The sequence below is a fragment of the Artemia sp. Qi Xiang Cuo genome, chromosome 13 (assembly GCF_049724085.1).
Source record: "Artemia sp. Qi Xiang Cuo chromosome 13, ASM4972408v1, whole genome shotgun sequence".
In the NCBI taxonomy this organism is placed as follows: Eukaryota; Metazoa; Arthropoda; class Branchiopoda; order Anostraca; family Artemiidae; genus Artemia; species Artemia sp. Qi Xiang Cuo.
This window is the reverse complement of record NC_142806.1, coordinates 5,707,500-5,732,447: the sequence shown is the minus strand read 5'-3', so window position 1 is coordinate 5,732,447 and position 24,948 is coordinate 5,707,500. Positions and strand designations below refer to the sequence as shown.

The 24,948-nt window shown below is 35.8% G+C and overlaps 1 protein-coding gene across 1 annotated transcript in view; it reads left to right on the top strand.

Moving 5' to 3' along the window:
- The window catches only part of LOC148944878 (uncharacterized), a 181,821-nt gene extending 157,537 nt beyond the window's left edge, over positions 1-24,284 (top strand). Inside the window, exon 4 of the mRNA XM_089098835.1 lies at positions 20,638-24,284. Within this exon, the coding sequence (XP_088954961.1) occupies positions 20,638-20,786 (149 nt within the window). The 3' untranslated portion in view covers positions 20,787-24,284. The remainder of the gene's footprint in view (positions 1-20,637) is intronic.
- Positions 24,285-24,948: the final 664 nt, after the last annotated feature.

Sequence of the window (24,948 nt, the reverse complement as noted above, 5' to 3'; positions counted from 1 at the left end):
GACAAAAACCATAAAACAGGCATAAATTGCTGTTGACATCCATAAATGTGAGAAAGTTCCTGTTTTTTCATTCTCACTGACAAAAACCATAAAACAGGCATAAATTGCTGTTGACATCCATAAATGTGAGAAAGTTCCTGTTTTTTCATTCTCACTGACAAAAACCATAAACCACGTGGTCCTGTCACGAGCCAATGAGGCCTAGTCATAAATTGCTGTTGACATCCATAAATGTGAGAAAGTTTCGGTTTTTTCATTCTCACTGACAAAAATCATAAAACAGGCATAAATTTCTGTTGACATCCATAAATGTGAGAAAGTTCCTGTTTTTTCAAATTCTCACTGACAAAAACCATAAACCACGTGGTTCTGTCACGAGCTCATGAGGCCTAGACATAAATTGCTGTTGACATCCATAAATGTGAGAAAGTTCCTGTTTTTTTACATTCTCACTGACAACAAACAGACATAAAACAGACATAAATTGCTGTTGACATCCATAAATGTGAGAAAGTTCCTGTTTTTTCATTCTCACTGTCAACGAACCATAAAACAGACATGAATTGCTCTTGACATCCATGAAAAACATCAAATAAATTGACCAACACATATAACCTTCTAAGAAAACATCCATTAATATGAGAAAATTCATGTTTTTTCAAGTGAGAAAAACTCTGTTTTTCCATTCTAACTGACAACGAACAGACATAAAAACATGCATAAATTATGTAAAAAAAAGTTGTAGGTGGCAGCAGGGGTGAGTCGTGGGAGTCAATAAGGCCTTTCTACTTTAATTTTTGGTTTGAATCAAAAACTAGACTTATACATTATATAATTGTAATTAAATATAAAAAACAAGTTGTTATAACTGAAAGTAAGGAGCGATATGAAAACTTATAACACATAGAAATTATTCCCTATATGGAAGGGGATGTCCCCTCCTCATTGCCTCACTCTTTACGTGAAAGTTTTTATTTAAAAAAAATAAAGTTGTGACAAAGAGTCTAGCTTTAGCGTAAAGAGCGAGGGGTTGAGGGGAGGACAGCCCCTTTCATATTCAAAATAATTTTTGTTCGTTTTAAGTTTTAATGTCGCTCCTCACTTTCATTTAAATAAAAGTGTTTTTTGCTTAATTTCCGAGCGTTTTTTAATTAATGCAGGTTTTGATTTTGGCTCACCGCATATGAATAATTAAAACGAAATATGCATATGAATTCTAATTTTTTTTTGGGTTAAATGGCTTTCTCGAAAGTTGTTTAATTATATTTAGGAACGTTTTTGTTAGTAATAAATATACGTAACTTACGAATTAACTTATGTAACGAACTTCTATATTCATATATTGTTAATACGTATATTAGGGGGTTAGCCCCCATTCAATACCAGCTCTTTACGCTAGAGTTCAAATTTTGTTCCAATTCTGTAAAAATAACACTATTCACAAATCGCCGTTAATTAGTATAAATAGTTCTTATGAAAGTACTAAAAATTAGCGTAAAGAACGAGGTATTGACTAAGGGGCAGAACCCAATCATATACGTATTAATTTCTGTTCATTTTAGGTATGATGGTGCTCCTTACTTTTAGTTGAAAAACTTGTTTTTTTATTTAATTAATGATCGTTTTTTTAAATAATGGTGGGAAATCCGGCACCCCCTTCATAGCAATTTCTCTACCCTCCATGATAACTTCGCCATGGAAAGATCCTCCCACGAAATCCCCGACCCTCCAGTAGAAGGCTATCTTATACTCGTGACATTACCACGTGGTTTATGGTTTTCTCAGTGAGAATGAAAAAACAGAATTTTTCTCACTTGAAAAAAAATGAATTTTCTCACTTTGATGGATGTTTTCTTGGATGGTTATGTATGTTGGTCAATTTATTTGATGTTTTTCATAGATGTCAACTGCAATTTATGTCTGTTTTATGGTTTTTGTCAGTGAGAATGGAAAAACAGGAACTTTCTCACATTAATGGATGTCAACAACAATTTATGTCCTGTTTTATGGGTTTTGTCAGTGAGAATGAAAACACAGAAACTTTCTGACATTTATGGATGTCAGCAGCAATTTATGTCTGTTTTATGGTTTTTGTCAGTGAGAATGGAAAAACAGGAACTTTCTCACATTTATGGATGTCAACAGCAATTCATGTCTGTTTTATGGTTTTTGTCAGTGAGAATGTACATGCTCGACGCGAATGTTATGAGATTGTTTGGCTAACCTAACCTGAGAAATTGATTTACATAAATGGTGGGGGAATTATTGGTTCACGAATGGGGAATTAAGAAACAATCATGGCTTCTTTGATCTTTAGGCTAACCTAACCTGATAAATTGATTTACATAATCGGTGGGGGAATTATTGGTCCACGAAAGGGGAATTAAGAAACAATCATGGCTTCTTTGATCTTTAGGCTAACCTAACCTGAGAACCTGATTTACAAAATCGGTGAGGAACTTATTGATTCACGAAGGGGGAATTAAGAAAAATTATGGTTTCTTTGATCTTCAGGCTAACCTAACCTGAGAAATTGATTTATATTATCTTTGGGGGAATTATTGGTTCACGCAATAAGAATTAAGAAACATTATGGCTTCTTTAATCTTACGTCTGAGGGATAAAAGTTCTTTAGGTCAGAGAGAAAAATTAATATTCTATTTTTAAATAGGGCTTCATTGATCTTTACTGTCAGGAATTAGAAATGACATCACTTGTTATCTTGGAATTATGCGGGAGTCTAAAGAGATAGAAATTCTATTTTTAAATACGGCTTCACTGAGCTTTAAGTCGGAGAGATAAAGTGATATTCTAACGAAACCTTAATAGTGTAGCTAGGAACATTTATGAGATGAAGAGATTAACGTAGGAAAGCGTTTCCTAGAAATTTGAAATGTGACAGCACAGAGATGCCAAAAACAAAAGGAACACACAGAAATTACGTTTAGGGATTATTTGGGCGAAACCGTTTTAGGGAATTATTTCGGCGAAACAGTTAGAGACATTTTAAAAGATTATTTTAGAAAAGGTTTTAGAAGAGGTTTTGAGTGTGGTCGTTATAATACACAAGTTCCATTTGCACAGTGTTGTGAGGTCCCCTACCCCAACCCCAAAGAGTCCTCATACCCCACCCCGAACCCGAAGGGTCCTCATACCCCACCCCAACCCCGAAGGAAGCCCCTGGTCCCCAAAGGTTCCCCGGGCTCCCACCCGGCCCCCCAGACCCCCAAGGGTCCCCGAGACCCCCAAAGGACCCCCCAGGCCCCCAAAGGCTCCCCCCTTGGCCCCCAAAGCCCCCTCCCTCTCCCTCCCTCCTCCCCCTCCTCACCTTCCCCTCCCCTCCTCGCCCTCCCCTCCTCCCCCTCCCCTCCCCTTCCCCCCCATTTTTTAATATTTTTTGTGCATTGAGACACAGAAGGACCCCCTCCCCCGCCCCCCCTAAAGGGCCCCCGGCACCCCCGTAAGTTTTCGGTTGTTTTTTTTTTCTTTGTGTTCTTTCTTTAGTGATCTTAAGTTTTTGTGTGTGTGTAAGTTTTTTTGTGTGTGTGTATTTTTTTTTGTTTGTGTTTAAGTTTATGTGTGTTTGTAAGTTTTTTTTTGTGCCTGTTATTTTTTTTGTTTTTTTTTTTTTGTTTTTTGTGTATTTGGTTTGTGTGTGTTTAAGGGTTTGTGTGTGTGTAAGTGTGTTAGTGCTTTTAAGTTTTTTTGTGTGTGTGTACTCTTTTGTGTGTTTGTAAGTTTTTTGCGTGTATGTAAGTTTTTTGTGTGTCTAAGTTTTTTGTGAGTATGTAAGTTTTTTTTGTGTGTGTAAGTTTTTGTGTGTGTGTAAGTTTTTGTGTGTGTGTGTATTTTTTTTGTTTGTTGTAAGTTTTTTTTGTGTGTGTGTAAGTTTTTGTGTGTGTGAAAGTTTTTTTGTGTGTGTGTGTATTTTTTTGTGTGTATGTGTAGGTTTATGTTTTTTCGTATGTTTTTGTGTGTGTGTATGTAATTATGTTCTGTTTTTAGTTTTTTTATGTCTAATTTTTTGTTTGTATGTAAGTTGTTGATTTTTTGTTATTTTTTTTGTGTGTGTGTTTTTTTTTGTGTGTGTGTTAGTTTGTTTGTTTGTGTTTGCCTGTTTGTGTTTGTGTGTAAGTTTTTGTGTGTGTGTATGTTTGTTTTTGAGTGTAAGTTTTTGTGTGTATTTTTATGTTTTTGTGTGTGTATGTTTTTTGTGTGTGTGTGTGTGTATTTCTTTGTGTGTGTGTAAGTTTATGTGTGTGTGAGTTTTTGAGTGTGTGTAAGTTTTTGTGTGTGTGTAAGTTTTTTTGTGTGTATGTGTAATTTATTTTTTGTGTATATTTTTGTATGTGTGTACTAGTTTTTGTGTGTGTAAGTTTATTTTTTTGTGTAAGTTTTTGTGTGTGTGTAAGTTTTTTTTTATGAGTAAGTTTTTGTTTCTATTTGGGTTTGTTTGTTTGTTTGTGTTTTATTTTTTGTGTGTGTGTAAGTTTTTGTGTGTGTGTGTATGTTTTTGTGTGTGTGTGTAAGTTTTTGTGTGTGTGTGTAAGTTTTTGTATGTTCTTGTAAGTTTTTTTTGTGTGTAAGTTTTTGTGTGTGTGTAATTTTTTGTATGTGTTTGTTAATTTTTTGTGTGTGTGTGTAAGTTTGTGTGTGTGTAAGTTTTTGTGTGTGTGTGTAATTTTGTGTGTGTGTGTGTTTTTTTGTGTGTGTTAGTGTTTGTGTGTGTGTAATTTTGTGTGTGTGTGTAAGTTTTTGTGTGTGTGTTAGTTTTTGTGGGTGTGTGTGTTAGTTTTTGTGTGTGTGTGTGTAAGTTTTGTGTGTGTGTGTAAGTTTTTTTTGTGTGTACGTTTTTGTGTGTGTGTGTGTGTGTGTAAATTTGTTTGTGTGTGTAAGTTTGTGTGTGTGTGTGTTTGTGTAAGTTTGTGTGTGTGTGTGTGTGTGTTTTTTGTGTGTGTGTGTGTGTGTAGGTTTTTTTGTTAATTCTTTTATGTTTCTTCTTGTTTTTTTTATTGTGCATGTTTTAGTTTTTGTGTGTGTGTGTGTGTGTGTGTGTAATTGTGTTTGTTTGTGTTATATTTAGTGTGTGTGTGTGTGTTTGTTTGTGTTAGTTTTGACGTGTGTGTGTAAGTTTTTGTGTGTGTGTGTTAGTTTTTGTGTGTGTGTAAGTTTTTGTGTGTGTGTAAGTTTTTGTGTGTGTGTGTTTAAGTTTGTGTGTGTGTGTGTGTGTAAGTTTTTGTGTATGTGTGTGTGTGTGTGTAAGTTTGTGTGTGTGTGTGTTGTGTGTGTATGTTTTTATGAGAATTGATGTGTTTGTGGTCTTTTTTTTGTTCTTGGGCTTGTTTTTGTGTTTGTGTTTGGTTTTCTTTGTGTAAGTTTTTGTGTGTGTGTGTGTGTAATGTTCAGAGAGTGTTTTCAATAGTTGGTGTGTGTGTGTAATTTTTAATGTGTGTGTGTGTGTGTATGTTTTTGTGTGTGTGTGTGTATGTTTTTTTGAGTGTGTGTAATTTTTTGTGTGTGTGTATGTTTCAGTGTAGTCTAATGTGAATTTCAACCATTCAGGCTGGTGGACTAAGACCCCAATTCTGAGCTAGTGAATTTCCACCATTCAGGCTGGTTGACTGAGACCCTAATTCTGAGCTAGTGAATTTCCACCATTCAGGTTGGTGGACTGAGACCCCAATATCGAGCTAGTGAATTTCCACCATTCGGGCTGGTGGACTAAGACCCTAATACTGAGTTAGTGAATTTCCACCATTCAGGTCGGTGGAGTAAGACCCCAATACTGAGCTAGTGGACTAAGACCCTAATTTTCCAACTCTTGCATTTCATGACAGAAATTCAAAATGAACAAGCCTGAAATATTAAACTAGTCATCCCAAACTATTGGTTTCAGACAACAAACACCAATGATGGACTAAGAATTCTAGCTCTGAAAAGTTCAAATAGCAAACTACACATCCCAAATCTTAATTTTCTGACAACAAACACATATGAAAGGATATGAAACATAGATAATAAAAGAAGGAAATAGCAAATTAACCATCTCAAATCATAAGTTTCAGACAGCACTCACCTATGAACGTCTAAGAAATCCAGCTCGGAAAATTCAAAAATTAGCAACCCACACATCCCAAATCATAGGTTTCAGACAACACATACCTATGAAAGACTAAGAAATCTAACTTAGAAAAGCCCGAAATAGTAATTTACATATCCCAAATCCTAGGTTTCAGACAACAATCACCTAAGAACGGCTAAGAAACCTAGCTCAGAAAAGTCAAAAATAGCAAACTAGTCATCCCAAACTATAGGTTTCAGACAACACACACCTATGAAAGGCTAAGAAATTCAGCTCAGAAAAGTCAAAAGTAGCAGTCCACCCATCCCAAATCATAGGTTTCAGACAAGACACACCTATGAAAGACTAAGAAATCCCACTCAGAAAAGCCCGAAATAGTAATTTACATATTCCAAATCATAAGTTTCAGACATCATTCACCTATGAAAGACTAAGAAGCCTTAGCTCAGAAAAGCCTGAAATAGCGGAACTACTCATCCCAAACTAGAAGTTTCAGACAACAAACGCCTATGACGGACTAAGAATCATAGCTCTGAAAAGTTCAAATAGCAAACTACGCATCCCAAATCATAAGTTTCAGACAACACACACCTATGAACGGCTAAGAAATCTAGCTCAGAAAAGACAAAAATAGCAAACCATTCATCCCAATCATAGGTTTCAGTCAATACACACCTAGGAAAGGCTAATAAATCCAGCTCAGAAAAGTCAAAAATAGCAAACTACGTATCCCAAATCATAGGTTTCAGTCAACACACACCAACGAAAGACTAAGAAACCTAGCTCAGAAAAAGTCAAAAATAGCAAACTACTCATCCCAAACTATAGGTTTCAGACAACATTCACCTACGAAATACTAGAAAACCTTAGCTCAGAAAAGCCTGAAATTGCAAACTACACATCCCAAATCATAATTTTCTGACAACACATACCTATGAAAGGCGAAGAAACCTAGCTCAGAAAAGTCGAAAATAGCAAACTACACATCCCAAATCATAGGTTTTAGACATCACACACCTATGAAAGACTAAGAAATCCAACTCAGAAAAGCCCGAAATAGTAATTTACATATCCCAAATCATCAGTTTCAGACATCATTCACCTAAGAAATACTATTAAACCTTAGCTCAGAAAAGTCTGAAATATCCAACTACTCATCCCAAACTCGAAGTTTCAGACAACAAACACCTATGAGTGACTAAGAATCCTAGCTATGAAAAGTCCAAAAAAGCAAACTATACCCCCCAAATCATAATTTTCTGAAAGGACACTCCTATGAAAGGCTAAGAAATCTAGCTCAGAAAAGTCAAAAATAGCAAATTAACCATCCCAAATCATATTTTTCAGTCAACACACACCTACGAATGGCTAAGAAATCCTTCTCAGAAAAGTCAAAAATAGCAACCCACACATCCCAAATCATAGGTTTCAGACACCACACACCTACGAAAGACTAAGAAATCCGGTTATGAAAAGTCAGAAAAGGAAATAACATAGCCCAAATCATAGGTTTCAGACATCACGCGCCTATGAAAGACTAAGAAAATCTAACTCAGAAAAGCCCGAAATAGTAATTTACATATCCCAAATCATAAGTTTCAGACAACATTCACATACGAAATACTAAGAAACCTTAGCTCAGAAAAGTCTGAAATAGCCAACTACTCATCCCAAACTCGAAGTTTCAGACAACAAACACCTATGAGTGACTAAGAATCCTAGCTCTGAAAAGTCCAAAAGGCAAACTTTACCTCCCAAATCATAATTTTCTGAAAGGACACACCTATGAAAGGCTAAGAAATCTAGCTCAGAAATGTCAAAAATAGCAAATTAAACATCCCAAATCATAGGTTTCAGTAAACACCCACCTATGAAAGACTAAGAAATCAAACTCAAACATGTCAAAAAATAGCAACCCACGCACCCCAAATCATAGGTTTCAGACACCACACACATACGAAAGATTAAGACATCAGGGTATGAAAAGTCGGATATATCAAATTACATATCCTAAATCATAGGTTTCAGACACCACTCATCTATGAACGGCTATGAAACCTAGATCAGAAAAGTAAAAAATAGCAAATTAGTCATCCCAAACTATAGGTTTCAGACAACACACACCTACGAATGGCTAAGAAATCCAGCTAAGAAAAGTCAAAAGTAGCAATCCACCCACCCCAAATCATAGGTTTCAGACACCACACACCTATGAAAGACTAAGAAATCCAGCTCAGAAAAGTCAAAAATAGCAAATTACATATCCCAAATCATCGGTTTCAGTCAACACACACCAACGAAAGACTAAGATACCTAGCTCAGAAAAGTCAAAAATAACAAACTAGTCATCCCAAACTATAGGTTTCAGACAACAAACACCTATGAAAGGCTAAGAAATCCAGCTCAGAAAAGTCAAAAGTAGCAATCCGCACATCCCAAATCATAGGTTTCATACAACACACACCTATGAAAGACTAAGAAATCCAGCTCAGAAAAGTCAAAAATAGCAAACTACATATCCCAAATCATCGGTTTCAGTCAACACACACCAACGAAAGACTAAGAAACCTAGCCCAGAAAAGTCAAAAATAGCAAACTATACATCCCAAACTATTGGTTTCAGACAACATTCACCTACGAAATACTAGAAAACCTTAGCTCCGAAAAGCCTGAAATAGCAAACTATACATCCCAAATCATAATTTTCTGACAACGCATACCTATGAAAGGCTAAGAAATCCAGCTCAGAAAAGTCGAAAATAGCAAACTACAAATCCCAAATCATAGGTTTCAGACACCACTCACCTATAAAAGACTAAGAAATCCAACTCATAAAAGTCAAAAATAGCTAACTACATATCCCAAATCATCAGTTTCACTCAACACACCCAAAGTAAAGTCCAAAAAACCTAGCTCATAAAAGCCTGAAATTACAAACTACTAATCCCAAACTATTGGTTTCAGACAGCATTCACCTAGGAAATACTAGGAAACCTTAGCTCAGAAAAGCCTGAAGTAGCACACTACACATCCGAAATCATAGGTTTCAGACACCACACATCAACGAAAGACGGGTGCACGGGAAGAGCCTTTGAGGGTCTGTGGGTCCCTTGAGGGTCAGTGATCCTTTGGGCGCTCGGGGGGACCTTTGGGGACGGGGGGATGGGCTTTGGGGGTCCGGGGATGGCATTTGAGGGTCTGGGTGGGCCTGGGGAGCGCCGGGTGGGTCGTGGGGGGCCGGGGGGACATTTGGGGACCGGTGGAGGGCCTTTAGGGGACCGGAGCGTTAGTTGGGGACCGCGGGAGGGCCTTTGGGCCCTAGTTGGTCCTGTGGACGCTCGATGGGCCTTTGGGGACTGGCGGAGGCTCTTTGAGGCCCAGGGAGTGCCGTTGGGGCCCCGGGCGGTCCGTTGGGGGTCCGGCGGGGCAGTTGGGGACCGGGGGAGGGCCTTTGGGACCCCGTTGGTCCTGTGGGAGCTCGATGGGCCGTTGGGGACCGGAGGAGGGCCTTTGGGGGCACAGGGAGGGCCTTTGGAGCACAGGGATTGCCTTTGGGGGGCCGGGGGGCCCAGTGGGGGCCGGGGGGGCCTTTGAGGACCGGGGGCTTCCTTCGGGGTTGGGGTAGGAGGATAGGAACCTTTTGGGGTTGGGTTAGAGGACCTCACAACACTGTTCAAATGAAACTATGTATTATAACGACCACAGAGTTTCACCATTAAATTCTCTTCTAAAATCTCTTCAAAAATCTGCTTTTAAAATGCCTCTATCTGTTTCGCAGAAATAGGTCCATAACCTGTCTAAAACGGTTTCGCCCAAATAATCCCTAAACGCAAATTCAACGTGTTCCTTTGTTATTGGCATCTCTGCGCTAACGCATTTCAAATTAATAGGAAACCTTTTCGCGCGCTAAAACAATTCATCGCTAAGACGTTTCTTGCCTAATTGTTTCCATGGCCTTTGGTTATTAATATCCTTTGGAGTTCGACCAAAAGAACTGTTCCCGAGGCAAAGACATTAATGATTTGGATCTGTTCCTGGAGAATCGTTTCTAGGCGGAAATTTTTAAAGTCTGACAGATGATGTCATTGATTGATTGATCTGTCAAGAAAGGGGAAATTAATTTGTTGTTTCTAAGGGGAATTATTGATTCACGATAGGTGAATTGAGGTCGACAGCACAGGTGTTCTGACTCGTGACAGCACCACGTGGTTTATGGTTTTCTCAGTGAGAAAGTTCCTGTTTTTCAAATTCTCACTGACAAAAACCATAAAAACATACAAAAATGTGAGAAAGTTCCTGTTTTTCAAATTCTCACTGAGAAAACCATAAAACAGACATGAATTGCTGTTGACATCCATATATGTGACATAGTTCCGGTTTTTCAAATTCTCACTGTCAAAAACCATAAAACATCAATGAAAAACATCAAATAAATCGACCAACACACATATCCATCCATGAAAACATACATAAATGTGACAAAATTCCTGTTTTTCAAATTCTCATTGACAAAAACCATAAACCACGTGGTTCTCGTGCCAATATATGGTGTTAAAAAAAAGTTGTAGGTGGCAGCAGGGGTGAGGGGTGGCGCCTCCCGACCCCTCTCTACTATTAATTTTCCCTTTTTTTGGCTAAATGGCTTTCTCGGAATTTTGTTCTGACGTAACTTACGAATTAACTTACGTAACGAATTTCTATAATCGTATGTTTTTATTACGTATTTTAGGGAGTTCGCCCCCTAGTCAATACCTCGCTCTTTACGCTAAAGTTAGAATTTTGTTCGAATCGCAAAGCCCTGAATCGCAAAGGCCGGTTAATTAGAATAGACAGCTCTTTTGAAAGTACTAAAAAAAACTTTAGCGTAAAGAGTGAGGTATTGACTAGGGGGATAACCCCCTCATATACGTAATCATTTCTTTTCGTTTTAAGTTTTGACGTTGCTTCATCTTTCGGTTGAAAAAAACTAGTTTTTTTATTTAATTTCTGATCGTTTTTTTCATAATGCTGAGAAATCGGGCGCCCCCTTCATAGACATGTCCCTTCCCCCAAGGAAACATCCCCCATGGACAGACTCTCCCTCTTAACCTCTACTCCGACCCCCCTCGACCAGAAAAAAAATCCTCCTGAAAACGCCTGTTCAGAATAACCAATACTATATGTAAACAATGGGCAAACTTTATAACTTACAGCCCTTCCACTGGAAACTCTGGGGAATTAAGTCATTCTCAAAGAACATATTAATTAAATATTTGACTATGCTGAACAAAAAGGCTTTCTCAAAATTTTGATTGACTGACTTTGGAGAAAAAATGAGCGTGGGAGGGGGCCCAGTTGCCCTCCAATTTTTTTGGTCGCTTAAAAAGGGCACTAGAACTTTTAATTTTCGTTTGAATGACCCCTCTCACGATATTCTAGGACTACTGGATCGATAGTAGGGTTCTCTGATACGCTGAATCTGATGATGTGTTTTTCATTTAAGTTTCATAACTTTTAGGGGTTGTTTTCCCCTTTTTTCGAAAATAAGGCAATTTTTCTCAGGCACTTAACTTTTGATGGGTAAGACTAAGCTTGATAAAACTAATATATTTGAAATCAGCATAAAAATATGATTCTTTTGATGTATCTATTGGTATCAAAATTCCGTTTTTTAGAGTTTCAGTTACTATGGAGCCGGGTCGCTCCTTACTTACAGTTCGTTACCACGAGCTGTTTGATTGTTCATTAAGGTTAACCTAAATTCACTTCTTGGGTGCGTTTCCGATACCCGACAAGTACTACAGATTTTTAAAGGCTGATCCTCGCTACCCTCTTTAGGGAGAGGGAGGAATCAGGCGTTTTTAAATTTATCAAATACTTTAAAAATTGAACCGTTACCAAGGTGGAGGAAGCTAAGTCTCTATCTACCTTGAATTCAAATTTGATGGAATACAACATGATATAGTTTAAGGAGGCACTAAAAATTGCTAAAAGAGGATTGTCAAGTGGCTCTTCCATCCCTCCCTTTGGTTTTGTAGTTGTCAGCGTGAATAGTTTCAGCCTAGAGCGTTTCAGCCTAGAGCCGTTATTATTTTTACAGGTGCCTATCTAATAGGCACACACAGAGAAATGTATTGTGGGGGGGGGGGTTGTCAAAAACATCAAAAATAGTTGAAGTATAAGATATTATAGGACATCGCGGGTAAAATATTTAATTGGGAGAGGGTACCATCCTTCTAGATGAGATAGTGCGTTGCCTGCATACTTTTAGCCATGGAATTAGAGTCAGTGTTCAAGATTTAGAGCCGTAGGCTAATCTGAATGTTTTCAAGAATGTGGATTTGGAATAAGAACCCGAGGGGTTGCCACTTTCCGCTACCTAGTGTATATCTTGAAATGCCAGGTGTATCGTACAGTTCCACAGCTCGTAATGTTTAGCACAGTTCTGCCACGTTTGGCTCACTCTCATCACGCTTGGTACTTGCCCTCTGGTGTACGTAATTTCTGAAAATCGGTGACCCCTCGTCAGAAAGAAACATCTCAAAATGAACCCACTCATAATTTAACAGCGTTCCAAGTGAACCCAGAATAGTCAGCCGTGTTTTTCCTGAATATATATCTCAAAATCACGATTTTAGAAAATGTCCCGTAAAATGTGCTCTTATCTAACTGCTTATACGCATTCTTCTTTGCTAAAGTTATACTCTCCGGACAAAAGAAACTTATTTTAGAAATGGGAAATCTGATGCTATAAGTGCTATTCCCCTAAGGAGGTAGTCGCACAGAGAAACACAGAGTTTACATGAAAATAATATTGATGCTCAAACTTTTCATTATTTTTGCTGGGATAGAATTTCATAAGAAAGAGCCAATCTGATTTTTTATTGTATAATTGGCTCAAAATTTGACGGAGAACAATGGGTAAAAAAAGACGTTGGTATTTGTCTTCCCTTCCTAACTTACGCTTCAGGTACAGTGTGACTGGCTAACGAAAATAATTCACAATTTTAAGCCAAAGCATGAAAGTACTCTTTAATACGGTCTTATTGGACAGTAATCTGATTTTTTTTTTCTTTGGTGGTAGCGTATGATGTAGGACTGTAACTTTCTAAGCTAAGAATGATAAGAACAGTGAGGGACGCCACGCGCGTGGCATTAATCATAATGTAATTTTATAAATAAGATAAAGCAAATATACTGCTTTATCTTATTTTTCTTATAATGTAAATTTTTACACCGATACTGGAACTACGTCTCGGCTAAATATCCAGACACTATTATTGTCTTTGATAGCTACGACACCGCTGCTTCGACAAAATATTATATACAGCGTTGCTTCTTGACGATTCTGGCAATTGACGATTTGTCTTTACGGGGTACTTTGCTTTATTACTGCGTCATTGGTGCTTCGCTGAAAACGAACTATATGACAAAAATGCTGTAATATAAGAAAATATCAATGGTAATTTATATTTTCAAATATAAGAACTCAAAAGGTGTGACAGTTTTTGCCATAATGATATTTATAACTTACTCAAATGGACGTAATACGTTCAATCGATTCGTTCACTCGTATCTTATTTTCTCCTCAAGATAATTGTACGTTTTTGTTATTCCAAAAATTGTAATTGCAGAATAATAATAGTATTACAGATGCTCAAAGTAATTGCAGATTCGTATTACATCATTATAAGCTTTTAATATAAAAATTTTGTTTTTCATTTGTTCAAGGCTGGACAAAGACATTCCTCGTACAAACAACTATTCTTCAATAACAATTGAGCCTGTCACTCACCCCCCCTCTCAAATAATTTTTGACCTGTTTTATAATTTATGATTTGCATCATCGGACGTTTTACATTACCACAGCAGAACACTGATCTTAAGGGGATTCTGCTTTCTGTCGGCGTTGCGATTCTTGTCATTCTCATTAAATGGCAATTTGGAAACGGTAATAAAAAAGAATTATGCCACATTGTTTCGGAAGCTAGAGTTAAATTTTAGACAAACTTTGGTAAGCTTAGACTAACATTGACTTGGTAAGCTAAAAAAATTCTTGGCTTTAGCCAAACCCCTAGATAAAAGTCCCAGTGTTACCCTTATTGGCTCTTATTTATTAAACGTACTCTTTCATATCCAGTCTCGAAAAAAACCGCCAGACGGGTCTATCCAGACAATAGACCGCTATAGAGTAATGCAATGCAAAGCGTGATTTTCATTGTGATTACGATATTTAAACTATTGTTTTTTGGGGTTTAGGGGAGGGGGAAGCGGTAAATTTTTCGCAAGTCATATTATTGACTTATTACGAATAAAGCGAATATACCACTCGGTGCCTTTTTTTGTGCTCTTTACGAATATAATAATCCCTTCTATCGGAAATTCAAATTTAAGCCCTTTTTGAGCTCTTGAAAATGACAAAAATATAAAAACCTAACGTAACCTAGGTACCCTTTTCCCCCGCAAAAACCAAAAAAACAACACTTTAAATATGGTATACGCAATTAAAACTACGCTATACATTGTTTTTCTCTACAGCGGTGTCTTGCATCATCCCGTCAAAAAACGGGTTTTTCATTTAGTCTTCAGTTTGAGATATATAAAAGAGTGGGTATATTGAAGGAGTAGGCCTACCTTCAAAACTTATTGTTACAATTTTTATTTATCCAACTTAATTGTGGAAAGTCAGTGCTTGTGGATTATAAAAAGGATTTATTATGAAACAATAAGTTTTAAACAGAAAAGGGCTTAAACTTGAATTTCCGATAGAAGTGATTATTGTATTCGTAAAGAGCATAAAAAAAGGCATCGAGTGATGTATTCACTTTATTCGTAAGTCAGTATGATTTGCGAAAAATTTACCGGGAAAGATACCTAGGTTAGGTTACTTACTTAATATATGGTGTGCTCTACCCCCCACCCCTTCCTATTGTGCAAATATATTGCCCGAATTTGTTTCTAAACTATTATATATTCATCCTATTTTATTTTATTTTATTTCATTTGCATTAACCAAACTTGACTTCTTTAGCAGTATATAAAAGAGTACGTTTAATACATAAGTACCCCCTTATCTGCTTCAGTTTGTAACTTTGAAAGCAAATTGACTACTCATAGTACTTGTATTTTTGAATTGTTAGGAAATTTATTTATAAAAAAGAAAGGGCCCTTTGACAGGATTTGAGCATAAGAAAAGCAACGGACAGGGCAGGGCATATAACAGGGCAGGGCAGGGCAGGGCATATTTCTCCTCTTTATCGTCCTTAATATTGACGAATGAACATTCTTCTACATGTAATGTAGGAATGAATAAAGAAAACATTATAATTAATAGAATATTTCAGGAGCTACGTGTTTATTGTTCTCATAAACATACATGCCAAATTTTTAATGGGGGGGGGGAGATAATCTTCTGGGAGATGGGAGGGGTCTCTAAGGCCCTTTTCGAAGCTTTGTTATGCCTTAATGGTAAAGCGACCGCCAATTCTTACTTCTCAAAAATTAAGATCGGGTTAGGATCTTCGGGCGGACATTGAAGGGTCTTAACCCCTCCGATTTCTGTTATGTTTGTCAGCATATTTTTTGATTTATTTCAGCCTATTATTCTTCTCAAGTTTTTGGAATTTTCCATAATATGATAAATTTACCTTCGGTCATTGTCGGCTCCTTCAAATCCTTAAATTAATTTCTAGAAAATGATCTGTTGTCAATGGGGTCCTATTTTCTTGGAAGAAAATCTAGACAACCTGAACAAGATCAACTTTCTTAACCTTGTTTTGAATATCAACTAGGTCGTGTTCTAATGTTTGTCTTCAGTGTAAATATTTGCTAACCCTTATCTGATTTGGGTGATTGTGTCTTTTGCGTTCCTGTACAACAATATCGAGCATGTAGTGTCAACAGAACTGTATCCAGAGGCGGTAGTTACATGGTTTCGACCCCTCCCCGCCCCCATCCCCAATTTTTCCCACTCGTAAATTTGGTGTTACTGAAAATAAAATGTCTTTGCGATCGGCGCTACATCGACTGAAGTGAGTGGAGAGGGTTGAACCCTTGTCCAAGGAAGTACCACTTTAATTGCAAATGTTTGTAATTCTATATGTGCTTGATTTAATTGTTGATTTTAATTATTACTTAACTATTGATTTAAAGTTTACAAAATCCGGTGCTTCTTATCCTGCTAGTTCATGATAGTTCAAGGGAGTAATCGCAGTGGTGCAAGTTCGTCCCAAACGGACTCATTAATTTTTAATTCGTGTTTTGTGGTTCTATTTTGTTGCTAATAATCGTTGACAGCAGTTTTGGGTCGAAATTAACCTCCTTCCCAAAAAAGCGACGTAAACTGCACTTTTTTCTTATAATTTTTTGTATCCCTCCTGCCACCTATCCCTTCTTAGATCTACCTCCCACCACCTAAGAATTTAGGCCTTTATTACATCTATTAAATGGAAAGGATCTTATTGAGACCTTTGGCAATATCTTGAGAAACTCATTCATTCTCAAATTGGGTGTTTGCCAAAAAAACAGAGATAACTTAGCTCTCTGATTCTGTGTTTCCACGTCTAATTTCTTGAGATCCTATTTAATCAGCGAAAATGTCGCTGTCGTACATGACATTTTCTGACATTTTCGTCACACATCAGGAGGACTTGCCTTACTGATCCTCCCCTTTGAGGACAGCTTAGAACGGTTTTTGACAATTACATCAGAAATTTGAAGATGTCTGACAAAACTTTAGGCCTGGCAGTGACAAAATCTATTTGTACGAAGTGTACGGATTATTAACAGATTTTGTACCTCTTGTGCAGCTATTTTGGAGATGAGCAGTCTCAAATTCAACAATAAAGACTGGTACGAAGCACTGTAGAATTTTTGGACATAAAACTAAACCATGTATTCTTTTACATTCGCCTCCAAAAATCCTAATTCGGATACAGATAATCATGGTTGCAGCAATAGCTGCAGCCTGGTAAAAAAAAAAACGAGGCTTATAGTAACCAAAGTGAAAAAAAATGTCAATTATCGTCAAATCAGACAAGATAGCTACTACTCAGATTCAGCTCAATATTAATTCGTTATTATGAAAATAAATTTTAGGATGAGCTGAGCTATCTAGAGAGGATAATATCCTCTCTAGATAGCTCTAGAGGATAACTCTAGAGGATAACTCACTAGAGGATAATATCCTCTCTAGATACTCACTATCTAGAGAGTGAGTAATTTCTTGTAAAGGTAATTTTATGCCACGTGGGGGAAGAAGAAGATATTTGGGAAGGGTTAGAATGAAGAGTGGTCCTTACAGTTGCCCAATTGTGGAGAGTAGGAGAAAAATTAATTGCCTTTTCGGGGGGTAGTTTGGAGGGTTAAGGGTCTTGAGAAAGGAAATTTTTGAGTGCATGAGCATTCGGTGAAAAATTGCTGGGAAATGGGTGTTTTATTAGTATTAAGAATCTTGCGCGGTTTATTCGTTTAGGTGTAACCCATCGTGAGAGTGTTATGTGATGACTTCGTTTGTGTTTGTTTGTATAAGTGTTTTTGAATGGTTTTCTGTGTTTTCATCGTTTTGATCAAAAGTTTAAATTGAATCATTTAATTGTATTTTTATGTCTTCTTTGTTATTTTGTGTCTTTTTTTGTGGCCCTGCGGGGTTTTTCGTGTCAAATATACTATACTATATAGTAAAGGTAAAGCAGCAGTTGCCAGCACCTAAAAACATGGTTTTTAATTAAAATAATTCTTAAGTAATTATTAAATGATTAAATATCAAATAATTTAAATAGTTATAGTTTTTAGTTGTTCTTAATGACCACTGAAATTGAACAAAAATATCCAAATAGTGCTCGCATTTTAGATTCTGAAGATTTACAATTTCCCTATCAGTAATAGTTAACATAATTTTCATTGACTGATCATTTCGATGCATCAAAATAAAATAAATTCCACTAATAAAGAGTACGTAGCTCTCATCTGGCAATAACGCCATCTTATATATTTGCAAGGATTTACTTTACTTGAAATAGATTTTATGGGGAGTCACTAACTGACACCCACTCAAACTTCTGAGAACGTTTTACTAAGGAGCTTACTTATTACCTCAATCAATACGCTATTTGATGAAATGGTAAGGCCATCACGTGTATATGTCTATAGCTAGACAGAGCTGCCGTATTCTTCCACTGTTTAAAAGCATACACATGCGAGTGATAAGCTTTTTCACTGAGAGATTTGCACATTTTTGGTTAATTATTTTAAATTTCTAAAATATGGACACTACGTAAAGACAGTTTGCCTTACCATGCCATCAAATAGCGTATTGATTGAGGTAATAAGTAACTCCACAAGCTTGTTTATTGAAAACGTTCCAAATTAGTGAGAGGAAAAGTAAGCTTAACAGAGGATCAAAATTAGCATTAACCTAGATCAAAATCTTGGAAAGCTGGTGTAAAATACACCCGTGTTGAATGAATACGGCCGTTTTAACTTGAAATTAAATAAAAAAAACAAGTTTTTTTTTACTGAAAGTAAGGAACGACGTTAAAACTTAAAACGGACAGAAATTATTCCGTATATGAAATGGGCTGTCCCCTCCTCAACGCCTCGCTCTTTAGGCTAAAGTTTTTATTTAAAAAAAAAAAATAGAGTTGTGAGAAAGTCAAACTTTAGTGTAAAGAGCGAGGCGTTGAGGAGGGGACAGCCCCTTTCATATTCGGAATAATATCTGTACGTTTTAAGTTTTAGCGTCGTTCCTTACTTTCAGTTAAAAAACTTGTTTTTTTTTATTTTTGAACATTTTTGAATTAATGCAGGTTTTGATTTTGGCTCACCGTACATGAATAATAAAAAAAAAATGAATATTAATTTTACTTTTATTTGGTTAAATGGCTTTCTAAAACCTGTTTAATTTTATTTACGAATGTTTTTATTAGTAATAAATATACCTAACTTACGAATTAACTTACGTAACGAACCTCTATATTCTTATATTTTTAATACGTATATTAGAGGGTTCGCCCCCTAGTCAATACCTTGCTCTTTAAGCTCAAGTTCGAATTTTGTTTCAATTCTTTAAAAATGACCCCTTAATCACAAATGCCGTTAATTAGAATAAATAGCTCTTATGAAAGTACTAAATAATCTTTGGCTTAAAGAGTGAGGTATTGACTAGGGGGTGAACCTAATCATATACGATATATTTTCTGTCGTTTTAAGTTTTGATGTTGCTCCTTACTTTCAGTTGAAAAACTTGTTTTTTTATATATATAATTTCTGATCTTTTTTTAAATAATGGTGGGAAATCAGGCGCCCCCTTCATAGCAATGTCCCTTCTCCCATGAAAACTTCCTTCATGGTAAGATCCTCCCACATAACCCCCGACTCACTCCCCCCCACTACAAGAAAAAATCCCCCCTGAAAACGTCTGTATAGTTCCCAATAACCAATACTATATATAAACATTGGGTAAAGTTCATAATTTTCCACCCTTCCCCCGGGTACTTCGGGGGATTAAGTTATACTAAAAGACATAGTTATCATATTTTCGACTATGATGACAAAATGGCTATCTCAAAATTTTGATCAGGTGACTTTGGGAAAAAATGGGCATGGAAGGGGGCCTAGGTGCCTTCCATTTTTTTTGGTCACTTAAAAAGGGCACTAAAACTTTTAATTTCCGTTCGAATAAGCCCTCGCGCGATATTCTAGGACCACTGGGTCGATACGATCACCCCTTAAAAAAAACAAAACAAATCAAAACATGCATCCGTGATCTATCTTCTGGCAAAAGATAGAAAATTCCACATTTTTGTAGATAGGAGCTTGAAACCCCCGCAGTAGGGTTCTCTGATACGCTGAATATGATGGTGTGATTTTCACTAGGGTTCTATGTTTTTTAGGGGGTCTTTTCCCCTTTTTTCGAAAATCAGCCAAATTTTCTCAGGCGCGTAACTTTTGATAGGTAGGACTAAACTTGATGAAACTTATATATTTGAAATTAGCATTAAAATTTGATTCTTTTGATGCATATATTGGTATCAAAATTCCGTTTTCTACAGTTTCGGTTACCATTGAGCCGGGTCGCTCCTTACTTACAGTTCGTTACCACGAACTGTTTGAAAAGCAACCTCTGTCTAGCCCTTAAGAAAAACTAAGTATTGTTGGTAGGGAAAGGGCCAACAAGGTAGAGCTAGTTAAAGAGTTGCGTGCTAACAACAGGCTCATTACTTCAGTAATGAATACTTAAAAATAACTTTCGAAGTATACCTTATCAAGCAGTGGCGTAATTTTGTCAATATTCTATGGCGAGGGCAAAGTTGGAGCCAATTTTCCCAAATCAAGTGAAAATGACAGTGAAAATGAAAAATTAGCCATTCGGTATCATAAAGGCAAATATACACTAAAGAAAACTGACCTGTTTCTCTGGAAGATTTTTTTTTGCAGAAACTAAATTTCAGCTTGGGAGGGGGGGCAAACTGAGGTCTGGAGGAGGCAGTTGTCCCCTCTCCCCATAGCAAATTACGTCCCTGTTTTCAAAGAATAATGAATTCCAAACATTGAAGAATAATTGTTTTTATTTCTAGCTGGAGCTGCTGGCCTTGTCGGGCCTGCTTTCACATATGCATCAGCATTGCCAACCGGAGCTAACCAACTTCAAGCCGTCACAACCAACCCACTTCATTTTTCTGCTTACGCTACCCAAACTGGACTCCAAGAAGCCCGTATGCAATGAAATAAGGGGTATCACACGTGACCGGAAATAACACGTGATTGAAAACAATGTACCAAAGTAGTGTATTACTATGTGAAAAATCAAAGATTGCTGGCCCGTGTCAGACCAGTTATCCCTTTACTATGTTCTTAGGTCTATTCAATAAGTGCTAGTTGATAAATTGTTATTGTTTAGTCACATATTTGGATTCGAGGATATGAAAAGAAAAATGCCATGATACTGTTACAGCGTATGTTAATTTTTATATTTACTGAACACTAGTAATTATATAAATATATGCTTGAAAATCCTGAGAATCTCAATTTTTTTGATTGATTTTTATATTGTAAGTTATTGGTTAATTAGCTTACTGTTTTTTATATGCTCATAAAATTTCTGTATTCTTTAACGATTTGCAGCTTGATATTGTAAAAAAAAATTCTCTAAGTATATTTTATTTTCTATGTATTTTATTTCAGGGGTTGAGGGAAAGGCAATTGGATTGTTTCTAAGAAATAGTCCAAGACTAGAAATTTGTTTAAATTTGACCAACAAAATTCTAAAAAGTTGAAAAATAATTAATGCTTGCATTATTTCTCCATTTTTTTCTTGTTTTGTTTTTTTCTTATTTTTTTTTAAAGGTAAAAAAAAATAATGCTTACGTTAATTCTTTTTTTTTCTTTTTTTTTAGGACAACTCAAGGACTTGAATTTTATTGAACGTGACAAATTCTTTTAAATATCTCACAATTTTTTTGCTTATACACTTACAGGAATTCTAGTTATTAAAAATCAGTTTTGGTTTTATTATAGAAAATATTAGCTTCGATATATGAATGGGTTCAATGCTGTTGGACCTACAATTTTTTCAAATAACCTTTGATAAAGCAAGAATATATTTGTATCGCTATGCCTTGATATTCTGTTATATTGTGCCTTTGATTCTAAGGCCTATTTTAATTACACTATCAAAGATTGGTTCAGAAACCTATTTTTTGTATTTTTCATAACGGGCATTTTTTGTGTTTTTATATATTTATTTTCTGTGCCATTCTTCATCGTCTTGCGATGTTCATAATATACTCTAGTACACAAATTTGTAAAATTGGCCCCCAAAATTGTTTTTGAGAAAGGAGAGCCAATGGGCATGGCTGTAGAGCCAATTTTATATGGTCATGGCTGTAGGGCCAATTGACTCTTTTTGAGTCAACTGACAATTTTAAATCGCCAAATTAGTGAAAGGTACAATGAAGTGACACAGGACGAAATTTAAGGTAATAAACCTAGTCTGTCTGTCCAAAATCAAAACAGCGCGGTTGTCAAGTGCGTATTTCAAGTGTAAAAAAGACTTTCCTGCAAAATAAAATTGATTTTAGTCGGTCCTGTTTTTGGTGGATTGAGCCTATTTACAAGCTCGAGGTAGACCAAATACTAGATCAATCCTGTCCTGAATGTATCATAATATTTGAATGCTCAAAAGTTGATAATTTCGGAGACCACACTGCCTTTCCATGACGATAAAATAAAAGTTCAAAATAGGGATAAAATCCTTTTTAATAGATAGCGTATAGAAAATTCACAAAAAATACCAGATATTTCGGTCACACATACAGTGACAGTAGTGACAGAGTTAAACAGTAGTGTCTTACTACTGATGATGGTCACTGTATATGTGACCGAAATATCTTGTATTTTTTGTGAATTTTCTATACGCTGTCTATTAAAAAGGATTTTATCCCTATTTTGAACTTTTATTTTAATGCTCAAAAGTTTAAATCAACCCAGTCGAAAATTCTACAAAACTGAAAAAATGAATGAAAAGGCTTCATTTAATACTTCCGTAAGAAACATAAACTAAACCAAAGTTAAGGCACCTAAGATTCGTACTAAATAGCAAAAAAATCTGGGAAAACCCTAGGAAAGTTTCGAAATTTATTTTCTCAGTTACAATATTTAATAAAAAGACTTAATAAAATAGTAGGCTGCGAGGTAACATAGGCTTACATTGCTACTGAAAAAAGGGTATGTTAAAAAGTGTGGGTAACTTATAAGAATGGAAACTGGCGCTAGAGTGCGAAAAAAATATCAACGCCATCTAGTCTTTGGCAAGACTTGGCATTTTCAAGCTTTGTAATCACTTTTATGTCAGGAACAGAGATCAGACACTTATTACTGCGCTAATTTTAGCAACTAGCAAATTGAGTTAATTATTCCTGTTTTTACACTGAAAGATAAGCCAATTGTCGCCAAACGCTAAATGACGTTGACGTTTTTTTTTTGTCGTCAGTTTTGCCAGTTCCCACTCTTGTAATTTATCCATACTCTTTGGATTAAATCCTATTTGGATCATAATATTCGAATGCTCAAAATTTCAAAAAAGTTGAAACACTAGAAAAATGAAAATAATTCATTTAACACATCCTTAAAAATATTTCTTTGATTTTTGTTTAGTATTTTCAGTTCTGCTGATTTTAATTTGTTAATTATTCGAATATTTTGATTAATTCAGGGCATGATTTGCCTAGTAATGCGCTATTTATTAAAAAAAAATTAAAAAAAAATTTAGTTTTCCAAAAAACACAAAAATTACGGTTTTCTTTTGAAACTCCATAAACGATCGACGTAACTGGGTAAGGTTAGAGAAAACAATAACTCCGTAACACTCAATTACACTTCCATTTTACTTCATTTTCAATTTATAACAATTCTCAAAAAATATTCAAAAATTCGAAATTAACAAAATTCAAAATATTAAGCAATTCAATTGTTCTAAGAAATTTCTGGTTGTTTAGGAAATTCTATCATAGTTCCGAGAAAAAATGTTCCAAAAAAGGACAAATGGTCTAATTACGCTTCTATTTCCCTTCATTTTTAATTCACTACAATTCCCACTTTAAACTTATCAATTACGTTTAATCAATTTTCTAAAATTTGAAATTGATAAATTTTAATACTAAAAATTAAGCCGTTCTAAGAAATCAAAGCACTGAAATTACGATTTTCTTTTGGAGATTTGAACACATAGCCATGCAACTGGATGAGGTTAGAAAAAGAATTAAGGCAATCTGATAGCCACAAAAGATGCAACATGAACCACCACTCGAAGCAAGGGCGTGTGCACGGGAGGCTCCGGCTCCGAAAACAAAAGTCCTGTATACTTGTCTGATTCGAAGGTCTGGAAAAGGAAAGATTTGGTTGCTTCACTGGAATCACTAATCAATATCAATGGACCGTGACCTATCCAGCTCCCAAAATTTAGATAATATGTTTTGATTTTGGATAGATGATCTTAATTAATTCATTTTCGTACTCATTGCACCGTTTCATCGGTTGATATCATGTCTTATTTCCTTGAGAAAGGAAAGGGATTAGGGATGCCAGTCTTAAGAATTTGTTAATTAGAGATGATGTAATTGAGAATTGTATAAGTGTACGTTGTTTAAAATGTTAATGAATGAATGGTTGTCATCTATAAATAAAAGTTAATATTTTCATGGATAAAGATTGATCTTTTTATTTCTTCAAGAAAAGCATAGTGTTTGCAGCAATGCCTTTATATATATATATATATATATATATATATATATATATATATATATATATATATATATATATATATATATATAATGAAGATACAAAAACAAATAAATGGGACAACTTTGTTGTTTTTTCGATTATTCAAAGAAAATACCCAAAACGGTATTTTTCAAAATCTGTGAAGGGGTAATAAAATCTAAGGAGGTGGGAACCCTCCCTCCGTCGCTAATGTGTGCTAATGTGTCGCCAAGTGTTTAAAAACAATGTTTCAATAAACCAAAACCAATTAAGAAAAGATACATTTCGACTTTAGATTAAAAATGAATAATCTAAGGTTGTATTCTAGAACACAATTACCACAAATAATAGTTAAATTATTGATTTTGCATGAAAACGGCATAAATCAACAAATTTAGCCCCTACAATGCTTCAAAATACCTAAAAAAAAGGGCTACCATTGCTGTCCGTTCTGCACTTGTAGGAATACAAATTGCTTAAAATACAGGATAATGTATTGTCTTGGAGGAAAAGGATTATTAATTAATTATCATTGATTATGTCTTATTTCATAAGGCCTAAGCGGCATATATCAACAAATATAGCCCCTAAAATGCTTAAAACATATATAGGGCTACCATTGCTGTCCG